The sequence below is a fragment of the Cricetulus griseus genome, chromosome 3 (genome assembly GCF_003668045.3).
Source record: "Cricetulus griseus strain 17A/GY chromosome 3, alternate assembly CriGri-PICRH-1.0, whole genome shotgun sequence".
NCBI classification, from domain to species: domain Eukaryota; kingdom Metazoa; phylum Chordata; class Mammalia; order Rodentia; family Cricetidae; genus Cricetulus; species Cricetulus griseus.
Window position 1 is genome coordinate 26709957 of NC_048596.1, and position 21945 is coordinate 26731901.

The 21945-nt window shown below is 38.3% G+C and overlaps 1 protein-coding gene across 4 annotated transcripts in view; it reads right to left on the reverse strand.

The window, feature by feature from the left end:
• The window catches only part of Kif20b (kinesin family member 20B), a 50896-nt gene extending 30375 nt beyond the window's left edge, over nt 1–20521 (reverse strand). For 3 of the 4 annotated variants that reach the window (XM_035441877.1, XM_035441878.1, XM_027406360.2), the window contains exons 1-13: nt 20224–20435; nt 18337–18484; nt 15991–16077; nt 15791–15907; nt 14281–14419; nt 12696–12880; nt 6833–6869; nt 6193–6417; nt 5574–5685; nt 2830–2901; nt 2597–2743; nt 1623–1785; nt 379–663 (exon numbers count right to left, since the gene is read on the reverse strand). In XM_035441877.1, the coding sequence (XP_035297768.1) occupies nt 379–663; nt 1623–1785; nt 2597–2743; nt 2830–2901; nt 5574–5685; nt 6193–6417; nt 6833–6869; nt 12696–12880; nt 14281–14419; nt 15791–15907; nt 15991–16077; nt 18337–18483 (1716 nt within the window). In that variant the 5' untranslated portion in view covers nt 18484; nt 20224–20435. Of the gene's footprint in view, nt 1–378; nt 664–1622; nt 1786–2596; nt 2744–2829; nt 2902–5573; nt 5686–6192; nt 6418–6832; nt 6870–12695; nt 12881–14280; nt 14420–15790; nt 15908–15990; nt 16078–18336; nt 18485–20223 lie in introns of all 4 variants that reach the window. The other variant, XM_027406359.2, reaches the window with a different exon arrangement.
• Nucleotides 20522–21945: the final 1424 nt, after the last annotated feature.

The window sequence follows — 21945 nt, forward strand, 5'->3', positions numbered from 1 at the left end:
ATTCTGAGAACAGTGTGTTCTAAGCCTCCAGGGCCCCACAGCAAAACCCTATCCCAAAGCCCAAATCAGAGGGGTGGACTGAAACATGTATTTGTAAAATATCATATACTCATTTTGAATTAAAAATCCCAGGCACCCACATAATAAGCTAAGCACATGTATGTAAATTCCAGCAGTGGTAGGGAAACAGGCAGATCCCTACAAATAAAGAATCTATTCCACAAAGTTGTTCTCTGACCCTATACACACACACACACCACATCTGATATCGATCTCTGACCTCTAGTGCACCTTCACAAACACACAAAAAGAGGGCAGGGCCTCCAGAATGAAGCCCAACTTCAGAAAAATAAGCCAAGCAGAGTTCTTAACGCATACCTTGTTGTTCTGACTTTTGAAGGCTCTACAGTCCTCTAACGTTTTATCTATATCTTCATCAGTAAGTTCAGTTTCCATGTTTTGTGTTTCTTCATTTTTTTCTAAATCCTCAATCAAATCTTCGTTTTCAACCAGATCTTCTAGACTATTTTCCCATGAAGCAGAGGTTCTTTTTACATTTAGTATTTTACTATCCAAATTATTGTCTAATACTACATCTTGAGAAGATCTGATGGACCCAAAAGATTTCTCTTGAGAAGAACTGAAAGTATCTGGAACATACACCTGTTAAAATATCCAAGGTGGCTTTTACAAGGGGAAAGGCGAAACTTCTTCACTGGAAGTTATTTTTTGAGACAGGTTCTCACTGTATAGTACCACCCTGCCTGGAACTCACAGACTACCTGCCTCTGCCTCCGAACTGCTGGGGTTATAGGCACCATCTCACCCAACCCAATCAATCACACTGTAGCATTTATCTAATTATTCTTTACCAATAAAAACTTGAGAGTCAGATATTGGGGTAAGAACCTGAATTATCAGAGAAGCATGGAGAATCAACCAGTGACCTCCTCTCTTTCTATGCAAACATTTAAAAAAGGGAATTGGCACTGCTAAATTAACTTTCTGGGAAGAATAGTCTATGTGCAATCTACAGGTCAACATGCCTTCCTGCATTCTCTAGCAAAGGCTTTCTGATGACCATCACTTATAAGCCAGATGAACTTCAAAGTGACAATTCATTTCAAAACTGCCATGTTGTATAATTTATCCTTATGATTAATACTTAGTATTCAATGTCATTTTACTTCTTTTGGGGATAATATTAAATTTTTTCTATATCTATGTCTAGTTAGTTAAAAACTACAATTTTATCTTCAAATATTTCCTAGGCTTAGAGTAAAACACGAAATATTACTTATTTCACAGAACCATTACCCAGGCACAAACAAGGGAACACACTTATAGTTTCACACTGAAAAAGGCAAGGCAAGGCAGTGGTGACACACACCTTTAATCCCAGCACTCTGGAGGCAAAGGCAGAGGCAGGCAGATCTCTGTGAGTTTGAGGCCAGCTTAGTCTACAAAATGAGTTCCAGGACAGCTAGTGCTGTTACACAGAAAAACCCTGTCTTGAAAAGAAAAAAAAAAAAAAAAAAAACCAATCAACTTGCTCTTTCAAGGACAGTGGTTAATGTTCTATGAGATGTTCATACATTTAGCAGCAACCCAAATACATTTACCTTTTGTGCAATGGTTGAGAACTTCAATACATTGAGTGTTTCATCATAAGCAGAACAACACTGACTAATATTGATGATCATACATATTTTCCCTTTGCCATTGAAAAAACTTTGGAAATAGTGGGTCAGTTTACTTTCCCGGAAAGGCACATGCTGTTGAAACCTATGAAAAATTCGAAAACACAGCAAGTTAAAAGGTTTGGAATATGGATCAGTATTAGAGCTCTTGTCTAGCATGGACCAGGCCCAAAACTGAATCTCAGTAATAAAGAAACAAATACTTCAGTGAGGTCACTAATAAAATTTACTTAATTACTTGCCCTTGTAATAGTCTTACTCTTTTTTAAGAAATAGTAAGAATAATACAATAATCTACTAGGTAAAATGTTTAAAAAAAAAAAAGTCACATTTAACTGTACTGTATTCCCCATAATAATAGTAATTCTATGGCACATATCATAAAACTCCTTAACTAAAGTTGTGAAGGCTAATTAATTTTTCATTTAATCAGCTTAAGAAGATAATTAATACAGTAGACTGTCACAAATGCACACAATATATTGCTTAAGAATAAAGAAGTTACAAGACTGGGGTATAGCTCAGCTGACAGAGTGGTTACCTAGCACACACACAAGGCCAAGTTTGCTCTACAGCACCACATGAGGGAGAAGTGTGATGGTGCACATCTGTAATCCCACTTGGGAAGTAGAAGCAGGAAGACCCCATGTTCAGGGTTATCCTCAGTACATACTGAATTCAAGGCTAGCCTGGGCTACATGAGACCATGTCTCAAAAACACATAAGCCAAGAAGTTTGAGACACTAAATCAACATCACAGAGATGTGCTTTCTAAACTATGAGTATATCTGTTGTGGAAAATAGTCAATACAATCATTGTGAAAGAAACAGCTTTTCAAAAAGGACTTAAAAGAGCAAACTTTAATGATTTTGATATTTATAGTAATGATACTTACTTTGACTTTTCACTGTTCCTCAAAACACTGATACACTTTCCCAGAGTCAATAAAGAAGCGTTGATATTCCCAGCCTCTCTTAGCCTTTCACCTTCACTTTGTGTCTTCATGCTTCGTTCTGAACCAGCAAGATCACATAAAGACAATCTAAATCAACCCCCCCCAAAAAAGGTTACTGTAAAATTTTTCAAAATGCTTCAAAATAACTACAGGTTAAACAGCTTTCAACTTACTCACTAACTCGAGTTACACGAGGCATTTCGGAGTCTTCAATCTGTAATATTCTAATAGTGAATATGCTGTGACTGAAAGAAGAAACAGAGATCATGTATTATCACTCCATTTCAAGGCATGCATTCTACAGGAGACAGGCACCTAATGGACTTCTTTACACAGGTTTAATCTGTCCTCTACCAGGGATACATTTTGCAACTAGCTGCCAGATATTCAGCCCCTACTCCATTGTCACCTACACATGCCCAACTGTCTAGCATCACCTTATAACTTGTCAAATCCCAAACCCCTCAAAACTTCCCCTCCTAGCACTCCAATTTCTATTAACAAAATCATGTGTAATAAAGAGTCAATACTTGTGAGGAGAAAGCAAACAATCTAAAGTTCAAGGTCAGCCTAGACTACTAAGTGATACCCTATTTAAAAATGAAACATAAACACTGGCACAGGAGACCACTTCCTAAATATAACACCAGTAGCAACAATTAATAAATGGGACCTCCTGAAACTGAAAGACAAAGGACACAATCAACAAGACAAAATGGCAACCAACAGAATGGGAAAAGATCTTCACCATTCCCACATCTGACTGGGGGCTGATTTCCAAAATATACAAAGAACTCAAGAAACTAGACATCAAACTACCAAATAATCCAATTAAAAAGTGGGGTACAGATATAAGCAGAGAATTCTCAACAAAAGAATCTCAAATGGCTGAAAGACATTTAAGGAAGTGCTCAACATCCTTAGCCATCAGGGAAATGCAAATCAAAACAACTCTGAGATTCCATCTTACAGCTGTCAGAATGGCTAAGAATAAAAACAGTGATGACAACTTAAGAGGATATGGAGAAAGGGGAACACTCCTCAATTGCTGGTGAGAGTGCAAACTTGTACAACCATTTTGGAAATCAATATGGCAGTTTCTCAGGAAACTGGGAATCAATCTACCTCAAGACCCAACAATACCACTTTTGGGCATATACCCAAAGGATGCACACTCATACCACAAGGACATTTGCTCAGTTATGTTCACAGCAGCATTATCTGTAATACTCAGAACCTGGAAGTAACCTAGGTGCCCCTCAACTGAAGAATAGATAGAAATTATGTGGTACATTTACACAATGGAGTACTACTCAGCGGAAAAAAAAACAATGGAATCTTGAAATTTGCAGGCAAATGAAGAGAATTAGAAAAAATCATCATGAGATAGGTAACCCAGAACCAGAAGACAAATATGGCTATCCTCATTCATAAATGGATATTAGGAATCAAGAGAGACATACATGGATCCACCTAGGAAGAGGAAATAGACAAAATCTCCTGAGTAAATCGGGAGCATGAGAGGGAGGGGGAGGAGGGAAGGGAAGAGAGGAAGTAGGGGACTGGGGTGAATTGAGGGAAGGGAACAGAATGGTCGAGTTGGGAGAAGGATAGAGAGGGAAAGCAAGGAAAGAATTATCTTGATAGAGGGAGCCGTTATGGGATTATTGAGAAACCTGACACTAGGGAAATTCCTAGGAATACACAAGGATGACCCCAGATACGACTCTAAGCAATAGAGGAGAGGGTGTCTGGAACTGGCCTTGCCCTGTAATCAGATTGATGACTATATTAATTGTCATCCAGTAACTGATGGAAGCAGATGCAGAGATCCACAACTAACCACTGGGCCAAGCTCCTGAAATGGTTATAGAGGAATGAAAATAAAAGGGGTCAAGACCAGGGTAGGAAAACCCACAGAAACAGCTGACTCGAGCTAGTGGATGCTCAATAAATACAGACTGACAGCTTCAGAGCTTGCATAGGACCAAACTAGACCCCCTGAATGCAGGTGACAGTAGGTGACTTGGGCAATTTACAGGGCCAGTGGCAGTGGGACCAGGATCTATCTGTAGTACACAAACTGGCTTTTTGAAAACCATTTCCTATGGAGAAATACCTTGCTCAGCCTGGGGGGGATGGGACTGGGGGGGGCTTAGTCTTGCCTAAATGTGGTGATGGGACAGACTTTGTTGACTCCCCATGGGAGGCCTTACACTCTCTGAGAAGCAAAAGGGGAAGGGGGGAAGGAAAGGTAGGGGAAGTGGAGAAAGGGGGGGCAAATGGGACTAACATGCAAAAATAAATAAATAAATAAATAGAATTGAAGAGTTTTTTTTTTTTTTTTAAAGTAAAAAGATGGCTGGAAATGAATGTAGGTCAGTAGTAGCGTGTCTGTCTAGCACACATGAGAGCCTGAGGTCCATCTATAGAACTATGGAGGGAAACAAGATTTTTCTTGCAGAGATCATACTATTAGTGAGAACGCTGTGGTATGAAAAATACACTCTTTGAAAAAATAGAAACAAAACATAAATCTGCCTTTACATAGACTGTTGGAGATCACACTACCACCCCACGCCCACCTCATAGTAGGCAGGGCTTTCCTCCATCCCCATACTTACTCTGTCCCCTACCCCCTAGTCCCACTTTTCACAAAGAGTCTTCCTTAACCCTTTCCCTAAGAGTATAACCATTTTTCAAATTATGTATGTATGTATGTATGTATGTATGTATGTATGTATATGTATATGTATATGTATATGTATCAGGGTAAGATACAGAGAAAAGACTACCACTTTAAGCAACTGGGAAAATAATCCATGATATAAAGGAAGAGTAAAAATGCCTCAAAAACATCCTGCAAATTAGGAAACCTACTGTCCAAACAAATTGTAGCCAAGAATTTACTACTTACCTTCTACTAGAAGCATTGTTCAGTTTTGTAAAGGAAACACTCTGATGCTTCACTCCTAGCTTTAAAAGTCTGTATGCTTCTTTAGAATCAGATACCTGGATCCACTGAAGATCTTCAACAAATAAAGAAGATATACGCTAGTTTTTAAAAATGTAACATTTGTGCTACAGCATAATCTTTGCAAAGTATTTTCCTAGTACCATATAAAATCTTTCTGTTGGTCACACATCCTAGAGAACCATCTAAACCACTCCTCACTCCACAAGAAATATAAAGTTGAGAATATAAAGACACTTAGTATTTAAGTTATGCAAGGTAAGATGGAAGGCTACAAACATTTTACAGTTACAAAAAAAAGTAATAAATACTGGAACACCTTGATTTTTATCACCAAGAATATAATTAACATTCGAGCACAAAAAGTATCTAGACCCACTTCTACTCAATTATAATAAACATAATAAAAAATATTTCCAAAGTACAATCTTATTTTTCTTGATGCTAAAAATGAATAAAATTACTGATTTAAAAAAAAACTTCCTTTTTGATGACTATAGCTGTCACAAAACCTAGAAGTGAACTTTGGCGCAATAAAAATAAACAATGCTCACTGATTTACCTTTTATAAAAGAATAGCCCTTTACATCTTGGGAAAGGCGTAGCATCTTTCTCTTTTGGAACTTAGATGATACAGGAACAAACAAATCGTAAATACTTTCATTGTAAATCTCAAAGAAAGAAACCCATACAGAATACTTTATATTATCAACATCCAGGCTAGATTGGTCACAATTGTTCATGGATTCTTCAAATTCTGGGATAGTCATAGAGTTTGTTAAACTTCCTATAATAACAACAAAAAGCATAAAATTAAGACCTTGACTAAAAAAAAATGAAACAAAAAATATAGACCATGACTCTTAGGTTCCTTAATCTCTTTACCATCTACATTAAAAAAATGGTTTAGGGAGTCAAGAACAACTATGTGGCACTCAAAGCTTAGTTTCTTTTTATCTTCTTTTTCAAGAAGGAATCAAATACAAATTAAAAATTCTCGATTTCAATATTAGAGTTAGAGAAAATGCATGTGTGATTCTGAGCCTAGATGAAACTTTACAGCTACTCAGGTCATATAGTTTAGTAACACTATGTAAGAACTATATAATCAAAAAATTAACACTGGGGGGGTTTTGAAATTAAAACCTTTCAAATATATTTCATGATGAGCAAATTAACATAAATGAGAAAAGAATACTTACCACAAAGAATGTCATAACTGTCATTATGTAAAGTAACCTAAAAAAGAAAAAGAATAAAGTTTAAAAACATTTTTGTTAAAGTTAAATAACTAAGATATTAATTACCTATCCAATTAAACCACGTAATTCAGTGATTCCTGCTTTAGCTTATTTCCTAGTTAAACAATAGCATCTCATTGTAAGAAATTTGGCAAAGTATCAAATAAGAATATCTTGTTTTAGTATCTGCCAACCAAAAATAACTGCAAATATATATAAATATGTCCATTTAATTATTTTGCATACATTTAATTAATATAGTAAGCTGCTTTTACATATAAAGTTTACTTGTAAAAATGTGATGAATACTTAACAGATATAAAATGAATGACTCCTTTATTAGTATTCAGATGGGTATTTACAAAATTTTACCTGTAAAATATAACACTACAAGGAACATCTTTATGTATTGCATTCTAATTATTTTTATAAAATATCTAACAAAAAAGAATGAACTGGTAGACAACATGGTAAGTTTGAAGGCTTCCAGTGTCAATACGGTAGCCCCAAACTGCCTTCTATAAACATTTCACAATAAAAGCATAAAAAGAACACCTCATGTTTAGATTTTCATAAATTAGTAATCTTTTCAGAGGATAACTCATTAAGGAATTAATCAATGATTTTTTTTATGAATTACTTACACAATTACCCACAGATCTCCATAATTTGCTAAAATACCATTTTACTTTGTGAGGCCATACTTTGTACCCCAATGACCAAATAAACCAACCTTCCTTCCTTCCCTCTTTATCTTTAATTTTTTTTTAATTATGTACGAATGTATGCACATGGGTTTGTTCACTGAACACATTAAGAGACGAGGGCTTACAGAATACAGTAACAGAAAGTTTCCTGGAACTAGGGTTACTCTGCATGACCAGTCTTTCTTAACTGCTGAGCCAAACCTCATCTCTTTCATTTTTTCAAGACAGAGTTTTGCTATGGCTGACCTGAAACATACAACCCTCCAACCTCAAACAACCAAATGTGAATCACTTACTGTTATTATTATTAATAAAACCCTGTTTTGTAATATTTACTATTTTAGATTTATTTTGTTTGTATGAATGTTTTGCCTGAACTCAATGTATGTGCACCATGTGTATGCCTGGTGTCCCGGGAGGTCAGAAGAGATGTCAGATCCCCTAGAACTGGAGCTATAGATGGTTGTGAGCCACCACTTGGATGCTGGGAATTGAACCCAGATCCTCTGCAAGAACAGCAAGTGCTCTTAATCTCTGCGCCATCTCTCTAGACCCTCTAATTTCTTTCTTTTTTTTTGGGGGGGGAGCTCTTATAAAACCCTGGCTGGCTTCAACTTGCCATGTATTCACCATAGGATATCCTTGAAATTCTTATCTGCCTGCCTCTATCTCCTAGTTGCCAGAACTACAGGTATATGCCACCATGTCTAGCTTTATGCAGTGCTAAGACATGAACCTACTGCTATGTGAATGCCAGACAACACTAGCAAAGGAACCACATCTCTAACCCTTAAATGTATTTTTATTTCTTTCAACGCCAATATGTGCTATTCATATTCTTTTGGATGTAGGGCCATCCTCTTAAGCACAGCTGACAGGCCAATGAGCCCACCCTTAATGAAAACAGACTCTCCTTCCCCTAAAGACATCAATCTTCCACAGTTCCTGAATTAGGGATGGGGGCTCATGAACCTCCTTTCCCACCCATGCCAGTAGTAGCTTGACTAGCTTAATCTTGTACAGGTAACCACAAGTGATATGAATTCATAAGAACAAGGGTTCTGTCATATCCAGAGGACAGTTTCATCCTGGTCCCTACAAACTTTGGCTCTTACACTCTTTCTGTTCCTCCTCCAAATCAGGTCCTGAGCCTTGGAGAAGGAGGTATAACACAAATGTTTCATCTGTAACTGAGCACTCCACTGACACTTATTCTCGGTCCTTTCACCAGTTGTAGATGGCTCAGTTGTTAAAAGAACTGGCAGCTATTACAGAGGAGCCAGGTTTGGTTCCCAGCACCACAGTGGCTCAAAACTACCTCTAACTCCAGTTCTAAGGGATCCGAAACTATCTTCTGCCCTCTGTAGGCACCAGGTATGAACATGTCATAATACACAACATGCATATATACATACATACTAGATGCACTCATGTAAACACTCATACAAATAAGTCTTTAAAAGACAGAGGTGAAGGAGGATCTCCTTATGTTTTCCAGGCTGGCACCAAATACCTGGACTTAGAGACTCCTCCTGCCTCAGGATCTGGAATAATTTAAAACTACAGCACATGCTACCAGACCCAGCACATGACTAGTCTCCTGAAAGTCTAAAGGGAAAATCATTAATATTTTTAAAGTAATAATTAAAACAAATTAATAGCTTTTCTATCTTTAACAATAAAAATATCTGAAAAAATAAAACCCAGAAAGACAGAAGATAAATTAATTTTAAAATTCATTATAACTAATAAGGTACTATCCTACATAAGACAGCATTGTTCCATAGAATACTACATATTATTCTATATTACAGTTTCAATATTCCCACTAAAGTTTATGTTGAAAAATAATTCCCATTGCGAATTAATAAGGGGTGATAGGCCAGATAGGCTCACTCCTTTAATTTCAATACTGACATTTAGAGGCAGATCTTTGTGAGTTTGAAGCAAGCCTGCCTGTTCTACATAGCAAGTTCCAGGCCAGAGCTGCAGTCAAAATGCTTTCTCAATTTAGAGAAAGAAGAAGGTGATTAGATCACAAGAGCTCTGATCTCATGGATTAATCCATTCATTAATCAGTGGATTAACGGGTCATCCCAGGAATTGGTGTGCTATAAAAGCCTGTTTGGCTCTGTATCTTGGACACACCTCTCCTGCCATGTGATACCCTGGATCACCTTGAGACTCTGTACTAAGTTTCCACCAAGAAGGTCCTTACTAGTTCAAAATTTTGCTATTACAAGTTGCTATCTCCAGGGTCAGTGAAATAGTTCAGAGGATACAATTGCTACTAAGACTGAGGACCTAACCTAGATCCTCATACACAATGAGAAAACAGACAACCTTGACAGATAACAGACAAGTAATCTCTCTCTCTCTCTCTCTCTCTCTCTCTCTCTCTCTCTCTCTCTCTCTCTCCCTCCCTCCCTCCCTCACCCCCCTCTCCCTCTCTCTCTCTCCTTTTAAAAAATTCCTGGCTGTAGAACTACGGACTAATTATAACTTTATAAACTACCCAAAAGTATTTAGTTATAACAACTATAATAGTCTCCACAACACCACCACCATACGACCTTACCATATGAAACATTGTCAGATCACAGTGCATTAATAAAAATTTCACAAACTAAATGAATACTGAAAAACAAATAAGAAGCCATGGAGATGGCTCAGCAGGTTCAGCACTTGCCACAAAAACCTGATGAGCCTATTTAGATCCCCCAAATCAACAGCAGGACACAACCAACTCTCCCAAGTTGTCCTGTGATCTCCACCCTTTACCTTACCACCTGTGCACCTGCATTTTCACATATGCATCAAACACATAAAAACATGTATGCATGTTTGTGTGTGTCTATGTACAGATATTTAAAGAAAAGCAAAATTCTCAAGAAAGTCACAACAGCTTAGAAAATGCATTAATAACTAATAATGCATTTGGCTTTTTTTTGTTTTGCCTGATTAAACTGAGTGTTTTATCTATACTATGCTATGCTAATGTTCCATCACCATGCTAAATTTCAAGCCCTTAGGACTTATTTTAACAAATGAGTTTCTAAAAATAAAAAGAATAAATCAAATGACAAAGAACACCTGAAATTTCACAAGAAAAATTCTAAGATGCCCTAATGACCTCATTTATAAAAAAACATAAACTGAGGGATAGCTGAGATCATTGATCAGGTGACTATATGTAGACTAGTAAATAGCTCTCAGGGCCAAGTGTCAGAGCACATGCTTGTAACCCCAGCACCAGGGAGCAAAGGCAGGAAGACTAAGAGTCAAGGACAAGCCAAGACTACATAGTGAAACTGTGTCCACAGAGGGAAAAGGAAGTGCTCAGGGTTAAACTCAGTTTGGAGAAAGTAACAGGAAATATATTTGAAATACAACATCCCCTTGCTGAAGCACTACTTATAGCAAGTTCACCAATATGAAATTAGTTTTATAAGCTGATTTTTTTTTAAAGGAATTAAGTTAAACACACAAACTGCTAATAGACACCAATGATTTAGAATAATGAAAGTGTGGAATATTCCTTTACACTGTGAATATATGTTATTGTGATTGGCTTAATTAAAAAAGCTGACTGGCCAATAGCTGAACAGAAACCCCCTGACTCCTACAATCCCTCCTCTCTTTCTTCAGGAGGACTCCCAGAGCTTGGATCAATGCTTAGATGAGTATCTCTGCATCTGCTTCCATCAGTTACTGGATGAAGACTCTCTGATGAACACGCACAATAGTCCTCAGTCTGATTACAATAGATGACTAGTTCAGGCACCCTCTCCACTAATGCTAGGAGTCTTAGCTGCGGTCATCCTTGTGGATTCCAGGGAGTTTCCCTGGGACCAGGTTTCTCTCTAACTCCTATCAAAACTTCTCTATCATTCTCCTCATCTGTCTAGTCTCCAACCCACACCCTCAAGTTCCCATCTCCCCCAATTCCTGCCCCCAGTTTACCCAGATCTCTAGTTCCCCTTCCCAGGGAAATGCATCCATGCAACCCTCTTTGTTATCTACCCTCTCTGGAGCTGTGGATTTCAAGGTGATTAGCCCATACTTTACCCCTAATATCCATTTATGAGTGAGTACATACCATGTTTGCCTTTCTGGGTCTGTGTTACCTCACTCAGAATTTTTTCTAGTTCTATCCATTTGCCTACAAATTTCATGAGGTCATTGTTTCTAAAGATGAGTAATATTCCTTTGTATAAATGTCGCACATTTTCCTTATTCATTCTTTGGTTGAGGGGCATCTATGTTTGCAGGTTTTGGCTATTATAAATAATGCTACTATGAACATAGTTGAACAAGTGTCCTTGGGTGGTTTGATTGAACATCCTTTGGGTATATGGCCAAGATTGATATAGCTGGGTGGTTTTTTTGTTTTGTTGTGTTTTGTTTTTAGAGACAGGGTTTCTCTTTGTAGCTTTGGAGACTGTCTATATCTGATCTATACCCCATTTTTTTAATTGGATTATTTGTTATTTTGATATCTAGTGAGAACCTAGGTTATTTTATAAAGAGTAGGATTTCACTCCTGTTTAAAGGAAAAAAAAAAAACTGTATTCTACATATAACAAAGAAGGGCAAGAATGTAGCTCAATGTTAGAGTGTTTACCTAGCACAATGAGGCCCTGGATCTAACCAGTATCAGAAAAATCAAATGTGAAAGCACCTGCATATGAGGGTGCATATCCATTCAGACAGCAAGCTTTCTGCATGAGGTGCACCAAGGAAGTCTGGCACTCAGGAGGCAAAGGCAGGAAGACTGAAAAGTTGAGATCAGCTGAGCTAAATAAGAAGCCTCTCAAAAGAAACTGTCCAAATATTCATTTTTTGTTTCCTATATTTTTTCTTTAAATTTTTGTATTATTTTCAAATATTTTCAAATATTTCATAAATATTTTAAAAATATAATATTAATACTATAACAAAAAAGATTACTATCATTTACATTTCTATTTAGTATTGCCATTTGCCACTTTACATATTTTTTTCAAAAATAAAAAAGCACCATGACCAAAAACAGATGACACAAGCTAAAATTATCCTGAATGTTTACAAAAGCTTTCCTTGATTTTGATATTTTATGTACTAAAATACTAACATACCTCTTTAATTTGCCGCAGTAATGCACTTTTGTTAGCACTTTCCTCTCTTTCTTGTTCAGATGATAACCGTAAGTATTCTCTACATCTATGTGGTTTGACGTTCATCTTTGTATATAGTCTTTCCTGAAGACTACCAAACAATACATTCAGTGTTCTAGGCAAAATGCCAATATTTTCTTCTGTGCCTATAAAAAGATAGGAAAAAGGTAATGTTTTTGGATTAACATTTATCCATTTATTTATACTACCAATATCAATAAGCTATAATAAAAAAGGAAAATGCAAGAAATCAAAGAATTATTTGGTTTTCTATCATTTCAGTATTTACTGCATTGTCAACATATTCTGATTCAATAGCTTGAAATTTTACATTCAGATCTAGCCCAAATATTATGATTTCCTATCACCCATCATTACAAAATGAAATGCTTTTTATTTATTCCATGCCTAATTATCTAAAGCATATCTTAATTATTAACAATATATTCCTCTCTATCATATATTAAATATCAGCAATATATGATGTTTAAAAAAATTGAGGGGATACCCAGGTAAGAGGTCTAGTTAGGAGTTGTCTCTGTGTGACCAAATTAAGGAGGAAAGTTAGGACAAGAAAATAATTTAATACAGCATGGAGACAGTAGTACATTTTGTAAGGTGCTTGCCCAGCAACAACATGAAAAGATATGGATATCAGTGTGTTGGGGGAAATAAGCCAAATACAGAAAGCAAGTGTGTATTTTTCCTATCATATACAGAATCTAGATTTAAATTGAGAGGGAGAATATTACTGAAGTAGGAAGGGAACTGTGAGAGGGGAAGAAGAGATATTAAGGGAAGACAAGGCAAAAAGAGGAAGCTATGGAACAGATATACATGTGTGTGTTTTATATACATGTAATATATATGTGTATCCATGTGTTCTATATACATGTTATATATGTGTGAGTATATTTTCTACAATACGTGTATGCTCTTTCAGAGGAGGAAGGGGACCAGAAGAGGAAGGCATGGGAGAGTGGGGGAATGAAACAGGGGGAAATGAAAAGAACCAATTATAATGACATATATGTACAAACATGGCATAATGAAACCAATACTTCAACCTTGTTTTTGTTTTCTGAGATAAGGTTTCATTAAGTAGCTCTGGCTAGAATGGAACTCACTACGTAGACCAGGCTGTCCTAGGACTCAAAAAGCAGCCTGCCTCAGAGGCCTCCTAAATGCTGGGACTAAAGGTCTACACCAATACCTCCAGCTCCAATACTTTTTAATGTTAATTTTTTTAAAAGCCTTAAAAACATACATATAAGCAATAGTTAACAGACTCAGCAGGTTGTTTATATATGTATTCACATATATATAGTAAAAAAGAAAATGAGGTTATCAGTTTGAAAAGGCGCATAGAAGTGATATAAAACCAGCTGGAGGAGAAAGAAATGTGATTATATTTTTTTATGGAAAAAGTAGTAAAAATAAAAAATATGGACTAGATGACGGAAATACAACTACATGCAATTACTAAAATACCAAATGCATACTAATGGTTCTATTTTCTTTTCTAGTCAAAATAAACAATATTTACCTTGAAATGTATATGTTTTTCCAGAATTGGTCAGCCCATATGTAAAGATCAGCCGACTGTGTCCTTTCAAGAGGTCTTTTACTGGCTGCATAATGCAACCCAGAAAGAACTCTTTCTGTGAAGTTTCTGGTCCAAAAACCTAAGAGAGCATTTTTAAGATATGACTTTTAAGAAAACTCATGTTCCAAAATTATTAAGCATTTATTTTGAAATAGTTATTAAAAACAGGAACCATGTCTCTACCACCAAAAGTACACTGACAGGATTTATAAATTTTTAGAATAGAAACTTCAAGGCTGGCAGGATGGCTCGGTGGGTAAAGGTGACTGCCAGCAGCCCTAACAACCTGAGTTAAATCCCTGAGAACCACATGGTGGAAGAAGGAGAGTAAAGAGTCCTGCAGGGTCCCCCACATGCACATCATGGCAGGCACACACAAGTAAATAAAGTTTAACTAAGAAAATAATGCTAAGAAATCTCATACACCCAGCCAATCAGTATCTCATGAGTTTTAGAAAATATTTTTAATTAAAATAAAAAAGCTAATACAGTGTCTTACTTCAAATTATAAATTTACAGACCTCAGTCTTAGTTTCAGGGAAAAAAACATATGCATGCGTGCGTGCGTGCGTGCGTGCGTGTGTTGACATATTATCTGCAATTTAATAATGCTTGCCTGAGGGTTCAGGATGCACAGTCAGTCACAAGCTATAGAGGTCAGGTAGTGGCAATACACACCTTTAATTCCAGGACTCATGAGACAGGAAGATGGATCTCTCTGAGTTCAGGGCCATCCTGGCCTACACAAGAGTGAAGAGTAACAGAGCGCATGCCTTTGATTCTAGCAACTTTGATCACATACCTTTAATCCCAGCACTGAGCAGGTACAGACAGGAGTGATATGGCTGGGCAAAGAAAGGAATATAAGAAGGAGGAGACAGGAACTCAGAGCTTTTGTCTCTGAGGATTTGTGGAGACAGGATTGTCATTTCAGATTGGTAGAGGTAAGATCTACTGGCTTGGCTACTTTGCTTCTCAAGTCTTCAGCTTGAAGCTTGAACCCCAATATCTGTCTCTACATCTTTTATTTTCTGTGTTACATATATACACACATATTTATATGTGTGTACATGTGTATATATATATATATACATATATATATATATATATATATATATATATATAATAACACCAGTACCAAAGACTGAAGTTCTATGAGCACAAAGCAAGCGCTTCAGTGTACACAATTACACAACAATTTAGCCCAAGTCAAGTGTTGGCCTGTTTAAAAAAAAGAAACAGAAACAGAGGAAGGAGAGGGAACTGGAATATTCTTCAGGGGGGAAGTATATGCTTTACGTGTGCAAGGCCCTCACTCAATCAACTACATAGCTTGAGCGAGCGCGCGCACGCGCGCGCGCGCGCACACACACACACACACACACACACACACACACACACACACACACACACACACACACACACACACACACACACGGTACTTAGTTACCTTAGAAAAACTGAATTTCTGTGCCATCTGTCCAGAGTTCTTCTCACTTAGCTGGCCAAGGATGCTTTGGGGATCTTTCAGCAGAACATTCTGCGAATCTAGAACTTGTACACAACCCTAGAAAACAGGCCCACAATAGTAAGAGTAGCATTTATTGAATGAAAGCAAAACATTAAAATCTAATTAAATTCAACACAAACCTCAGCCTCATGTTCTTTTTCTGACTGGGTAAATGGTCTTATTCGAAGACAAACTTGGAGGTAATTTTTAGATCCCAAACTGTCTGCCTAAAAAGAAATAAATAAAATTTTAAAAAATACAGAATATTGCTTTTTCAGAGATTAACTATTATTTATATAATAGTCTACAGAATTTTTATTCAGACACTAACCTGTATTGGTTTTGTTTCTTAGTATTTCTACAACCAAGGCTGTTGCACGAATAATAAAGACTCAGAGTGTGAGTGATATTGGGGTTCAGCTTCAAGCTGAAGATCAGAAAAGCAAAGCAGCCAAGCCAATAGATCTTACCTCTACTCAGCTGAAATGGCAACCCTGTCTCCACAAATCCTCAGAAGCAAAAGCTCTGAATTCCTGTCCCCTCCTTATATTCCTTTCTCCGCACAGCCTTATCCTCCTGTTTACACCCCCACACCCTCCCAGCCCCCCACCCCCGTGCTGGGATTAAAGTCATGTGATCCCAAGTGTAGAGATCACCTTTGTGTGAGCTATTTCTTTTAGGACTGGATCAATTTCATGCAGTTACTGAGCTTGAACTAACAGAGATCTGTCTACCTCTTAATCCAGAGTCCTGGGATGAAAGGTGTGTGCCACCACTGCCTAGCATTATGGCTACTGGGATGAAAGGTGTGTACACCACTGCCTGAGCTCTGTAGCTTGAGAATAGCTTTGGTTTCTGAATCCTCGGGCAAGCTTTAATAAATCATGAATAATAAACCACCACACAAGTGTAGGTCCTTTATCTCCTTGATCCTCGGGGGTTAAGAGTGTGCAATGCTCTTGCAGAGGGTCTGAGATCAATTCCCAGCAGTCACATCAGGCAGCTCACTACCATCTGTAACTCTAGTTCCACAGTATGACACCATGTGACCTCCTAGGGCATCAGACAAACATGGTGCACATACATACATACATTCAGAAAAACACCCATATACATGAAATAAATAATTTTAACAACAACAAAAAAAAAACCTGGTGGTCCAGGTATGGTGTTACACACCTATAATCCTGCTACTCTAAAGGCTAAAGCAGGAAGAACAAAACTGGAAGCCTCTCTGGGCAACTTAAAAGGTCTAAGGGATATAATATAGTTCAGTTGTAGAGTGATTGCCTAGCATATATAAGCCATGGCTTTTATCAAGACAATTCAGATCTTTTTAAAAATATATAAATAAGGGAAGTTTTTATCTATATAGGCAGGGGAAGGGAAAGGGAATCTAGATGTAATAAAGTTTTTAATTTTAGTAGAAAAAAAATTTCAGGAAGTCAAGGTCATTCTCAGCCACATACAAGTTCCAGACCAGCCTAGGCTAACTGATATACCATCTCAAAACAACCATACAAGGCCAGTGGTGCATGCCTGTAATCCCAGGACTCCAGAGATGCAGAAACTAGAAGGTGGGGTGAGGAAAAGCTACAAAGAGAGACCCTGCCTCAAAACAAAGAAAGTAAACTTTGTCCTAACTTGATAAACTTCACAGAGATGTAAAGTTTGGGATGTTTGAGTGGCTTCTTTAAACCAGCTGTGTGATGTTCTATTTGTAAATTAATTAATACAAGGTGATTTTATTTAAATCAAAAGAGACAGAAAAGTAAAAACAATAATTCATATGACTTGTGAGAATGGTTTTGCTGAAGGCAAACTGCAGCCATCCCATGACTTTGGTCACAAGAGCTTCAGGCACACCTGGTGTTATCGTGTATTGCAAACATAATAAAGGACTAGAGTCACCTAGGCATGTGACGCTCTACTTTATAAGGCATGCAAATTAGATTAGGGACCTTAGTATGAGGAAATACTTCATGTGTAACAATCAATACATATGCCTTTGTAAGGCTGCTCAGGGTTCAGTCCATTAGAGAGGCTGGACCAACCTGCAGCTGAATAGGCCTTATCTTGGAGTGCCTTCTTTCTTCAACCAACCCTAACTACATAGTGCACCCCGACAATAGAGATATTGCAGGTTCAGTTCCTGAACGCACAATAAAGTAAAAATCACAATAAAGAAGGCTACATGAATATTTCGCCAGTTAGCTTAACTACCAAAGATGAATGAAAGAATGAAACCTGAAAATTTAAAATAATGTTTTCAGATGGCTACCAGGTTAGGACATACATACATGCTAAGTTGTTTAGGCCCACTGTTTGAAAATGAACTATTATGTATTTCTTTTGACACAGGGCTCCATTGAAAAGCCAGGATACAAGTCTGCTTTAAATCAAGGAAGTTTATGAAAACTGTAACATGAACACATTTGCCCTGGAGCACAATAACCAACATAGTGTTTTTCTTACATTGTACTTACCCCAGGGTTTTCAGCAACTAAGGAAAACTTTCGAGAGAGATCAAGCTTAATGCCATCAAAATTTATTTCTGAAGGCCTTGCAATTGGGTCAGCACTAAAAACATAAGATGGTCTAGGCAATCCATCTTGATTCAAATGAGATTCCATTCTGCAAGAAGAGCAGTAACCTCTTTAAGACAACTGAAATAAATCAGCATAAAAGCCACCCACAATTGGAAGTCTATAATCCAAGGAACTTAGGTGTGGTTTACTTAGTACACTTGTTAGCATGCACAAAACCCCGGGTTCTATCCCAAGCATAAACAGGGTGTGGTGGCATGGGCCTAGAATCACAGCACTAGAGGTGGAGCAGGAAAACCAGAAGTTCCAGGTCATCTTAGCTACACAGGGGATCCAATGCCAGTCTAGGCTAGGCCAAGATCTCTTCTCAAAGAACAAAAAATAAATAAACATAGGTTAGACATGATAAACCCAGCCCTCCACCCAATCCAAGGAAAAAGCAAGTGGATCTGAGTTTGAAGTCAGCCTGATCCATAAAGCAAGATCTTGTCTCAAATTAACTGATTAATTAATCTAAAAAGTAAAGTTGACAGTTCAACCTAACCTACTACTTTCCCCCCACCAAAAAAAAAAAAAAATGAATTCAAAGAGAGAAAACATTAGACTGCTTCATTTACAGGACAACAACCTATTATATTTACAGATTCTAAATATACTAATATTGAACACTACCCACAACTATTCATGTGATCCAGTTCTAGGAAGACTCATCCAAAGGCATGCCAAGAACAAATGCAATCAGTAAAAGAAGAGTATGAAATGTTCACTCAGCCTGAAACCCTCACCACAAAAGTCAAAGAGACCACCAGGTGAATCAAGATCTTGTGTTACTTTCAATACTTAGTGAAATAATGCATATAACATTAAATTGAACAACAAATCACTACAGGGTAAAGCTGACCAAAAAAAAAAAAAAAGAAGGAAGGAAAGAAAGAAAGAAAGAAAGAAAGAAAGAAAGAAAGAAAGAAAGAAAGAAAGAAAGAAAAGAAACTGAAATATTTTTAAGACTCAACCAGATGTGCCAGGCAGTGGTGCCTGGTGCTTTCATCCCAACAATCAAGAGGCCGAGGCCAGGCTGGTCTACAGAGTTCCAGGGCAGCCGAGGCTACACAGTGAAACCCTGTCTCAAAAAAACAACAAGCAAACAAAAAAACCTACCAGAGAGGCCAAGGTCGCCTCTTAGCTTTTTTTTTTTTTTTCAAAGAAACAAATTAACAATCCAACATCTGCAAGGAGATTCCCAATTTAAGGAAATAGTCATCCATCTACATTTGTTTACTCTACGGCAGGCTCGAAACACATTTCAACAGAAGTGTCCAACTAAAACTGTTGCACTCTTATTTTCTTTATATACGTGTAAAACCAAGATAAGCTTATTTTCTAGCCACAAAGTGGTATGAGAATAAACACTGGCCTCTGCCCAGAAAGAGAGAGCCCTTGTCACGTGCCGAAACCGCTCACCTCAGGAATTCAGGCAGCCAGATGTGGTAAATGTCTCTTATCTGTTCTATAAAAATATTAATGTCGCCGGGCGTGGGTGGCACACGCCTTTAATCCCAGCACTCGGGAGGCAGAGGCAGGCGGATCTCTGTGAGTTCGAGGCCAGGTCTCCAGAGCGAGTGCCAGGATAGGCTCCAAAGCTACACAGAGAAACCCTGCCTCGAAAAACATATATATATATATATATATATATATATATATATATATATAATATATATATATATATATATTCACACATACTGATGTCTTTACATCTAGCCTGCATCTCCTTTAACAGACCAAGAAACCAGGGCCCAAAGAGATTGAAGGCTTGCGTGTCTCAATTACCTAAGTTGCGGCTCAGCCCCCACCTCCAGCAGCCCCGCTCCTAGACTCCGGCAGTCACGAGCCCGTCAACGCTGACACGGCCGCGGTGTCGCAGCCTCAGGAGCTCCGGGCAAGCAGCCACCCTCACGAGCGTCGGCTCCTCACCTGCAGCATGGCACGACCCTGGCAGCCGGGAGCAGCTCGGAAACCACTCGGTTTTCAAATTCAAACAATGGCGGCCGGAACCGCAATGGACCCTGGGAGTGGGCGTGGCTTTCCCCTCCTTCCCCCACCCCCGGAGCCAGGCTCGCGCGCGGCCGACTTTTGCCCGCGGCTCCGGAAGAGCCTTTCGAATCTGGGGGCGGGCCTTGGTGCTGTGGGCGACCAATGGGCAGTGGCAGGCTCGTGGGTCGCCTGGCTCGGCGTTCTCCGGGTTTCTCCCGGCCGCGGTAGGTGTGAGCGTGCCTTCTGGTTGCGGGTTGCTGTCCCTAAGACTAGTCACCTCAGAGTCCTGCCATTCCGGGGCCAGAAAGGACTTGTGACTTGGGGCCACGGTCAGTTCCCTCGCTGACGTCGACAGCGGCCCTCGTGGATGAAACAGATTTTTCTTCAAAATACATTTTAGAAGCATTTCCTTCATCTTTTTCTTTTCCTTTTCCTTTTCCTTTTGGCTTCTCTGAAAGTTGTAAACGAGCTACCGCTTCAAGGCGTTGGGCTGTGACAGTTTTATCCTAGGCAAGGTCTTTGCAATGTCCAAAATGTAAGTGCCCGAGCATCCTTTTCTGCTCAAGTAATCCTGTGATTGAGGTCCTAATTGCTAGTGCATTCGTATGACGGGGGTTTACTAGTGGGACTAGACTTCATTTCGGATAAAAAAAAAACAAAACAAAACAATGCTAACGTAAACTGAGCATGTGCCTTATGCCTCCACTGGCACTTAGTTTACAGAATGGATTGTCTGGTCCAGAGAACAACCCGTTAATGTAAGTATTGCTATCGTCTCATATAATACATTCTAAAATAAGTAACGGGCACAAAGGCAAGTGGAACTGAAATTTCAACTTAGCTGAAGAGTTTCCTGACCCTGCTTTCCTATAATCATCTTTTCAGCTCTTTACTTGCTTGGAAGCATTTTGGAACACTTGCTTAACAAAGTGTTTTCCACCCTACATACAGTAATTACATCTCCTACTAACTTCTCAGTCTCATTCCATTTGCCCACCCCTGCACAAAATAAAATTTGAGGGGGACTAGTTTGGAATTGAGAAGTGTGGATACAAGGGACGTCAAATGAAAACTGCACAAAGAAATGTAAATGTAAAAGGGGGAAAGATTAAAATAGATACTTCTCCTTTCCAGGCTACAATTTAAGTCTTTTTGTTTTTTTGAGACGGGGTTCCCTGTGTAGCCCCAGCTGTCCTGGTACTCTCCCTGTAGACCAGGCTGGCCTCTACCTCCAGTATGCTGGGATTAAAGATGTGTGCCACCACCACCCTGGCTCCGTTGGTTTTTTGTTGTTGTTGTTATTGTTGTTGTTGTTGTTGTTGTTGTTTTCCCAAAAGGTCCTTCTATGTAGCTCTGGCTGGCCTCAAACTCCATACCTTTCTACCTCAGCTTCTTTCCAATGCTGAAATCATAGAAGCATACCAGTAGGTTTGCCCAACAGAATGTCAGTCTTTAATGGGCTTTGCCAATTTTCATTGCTTCTTCCGATAAGTCTATTCCCTAGATCCAAGTTGTCTA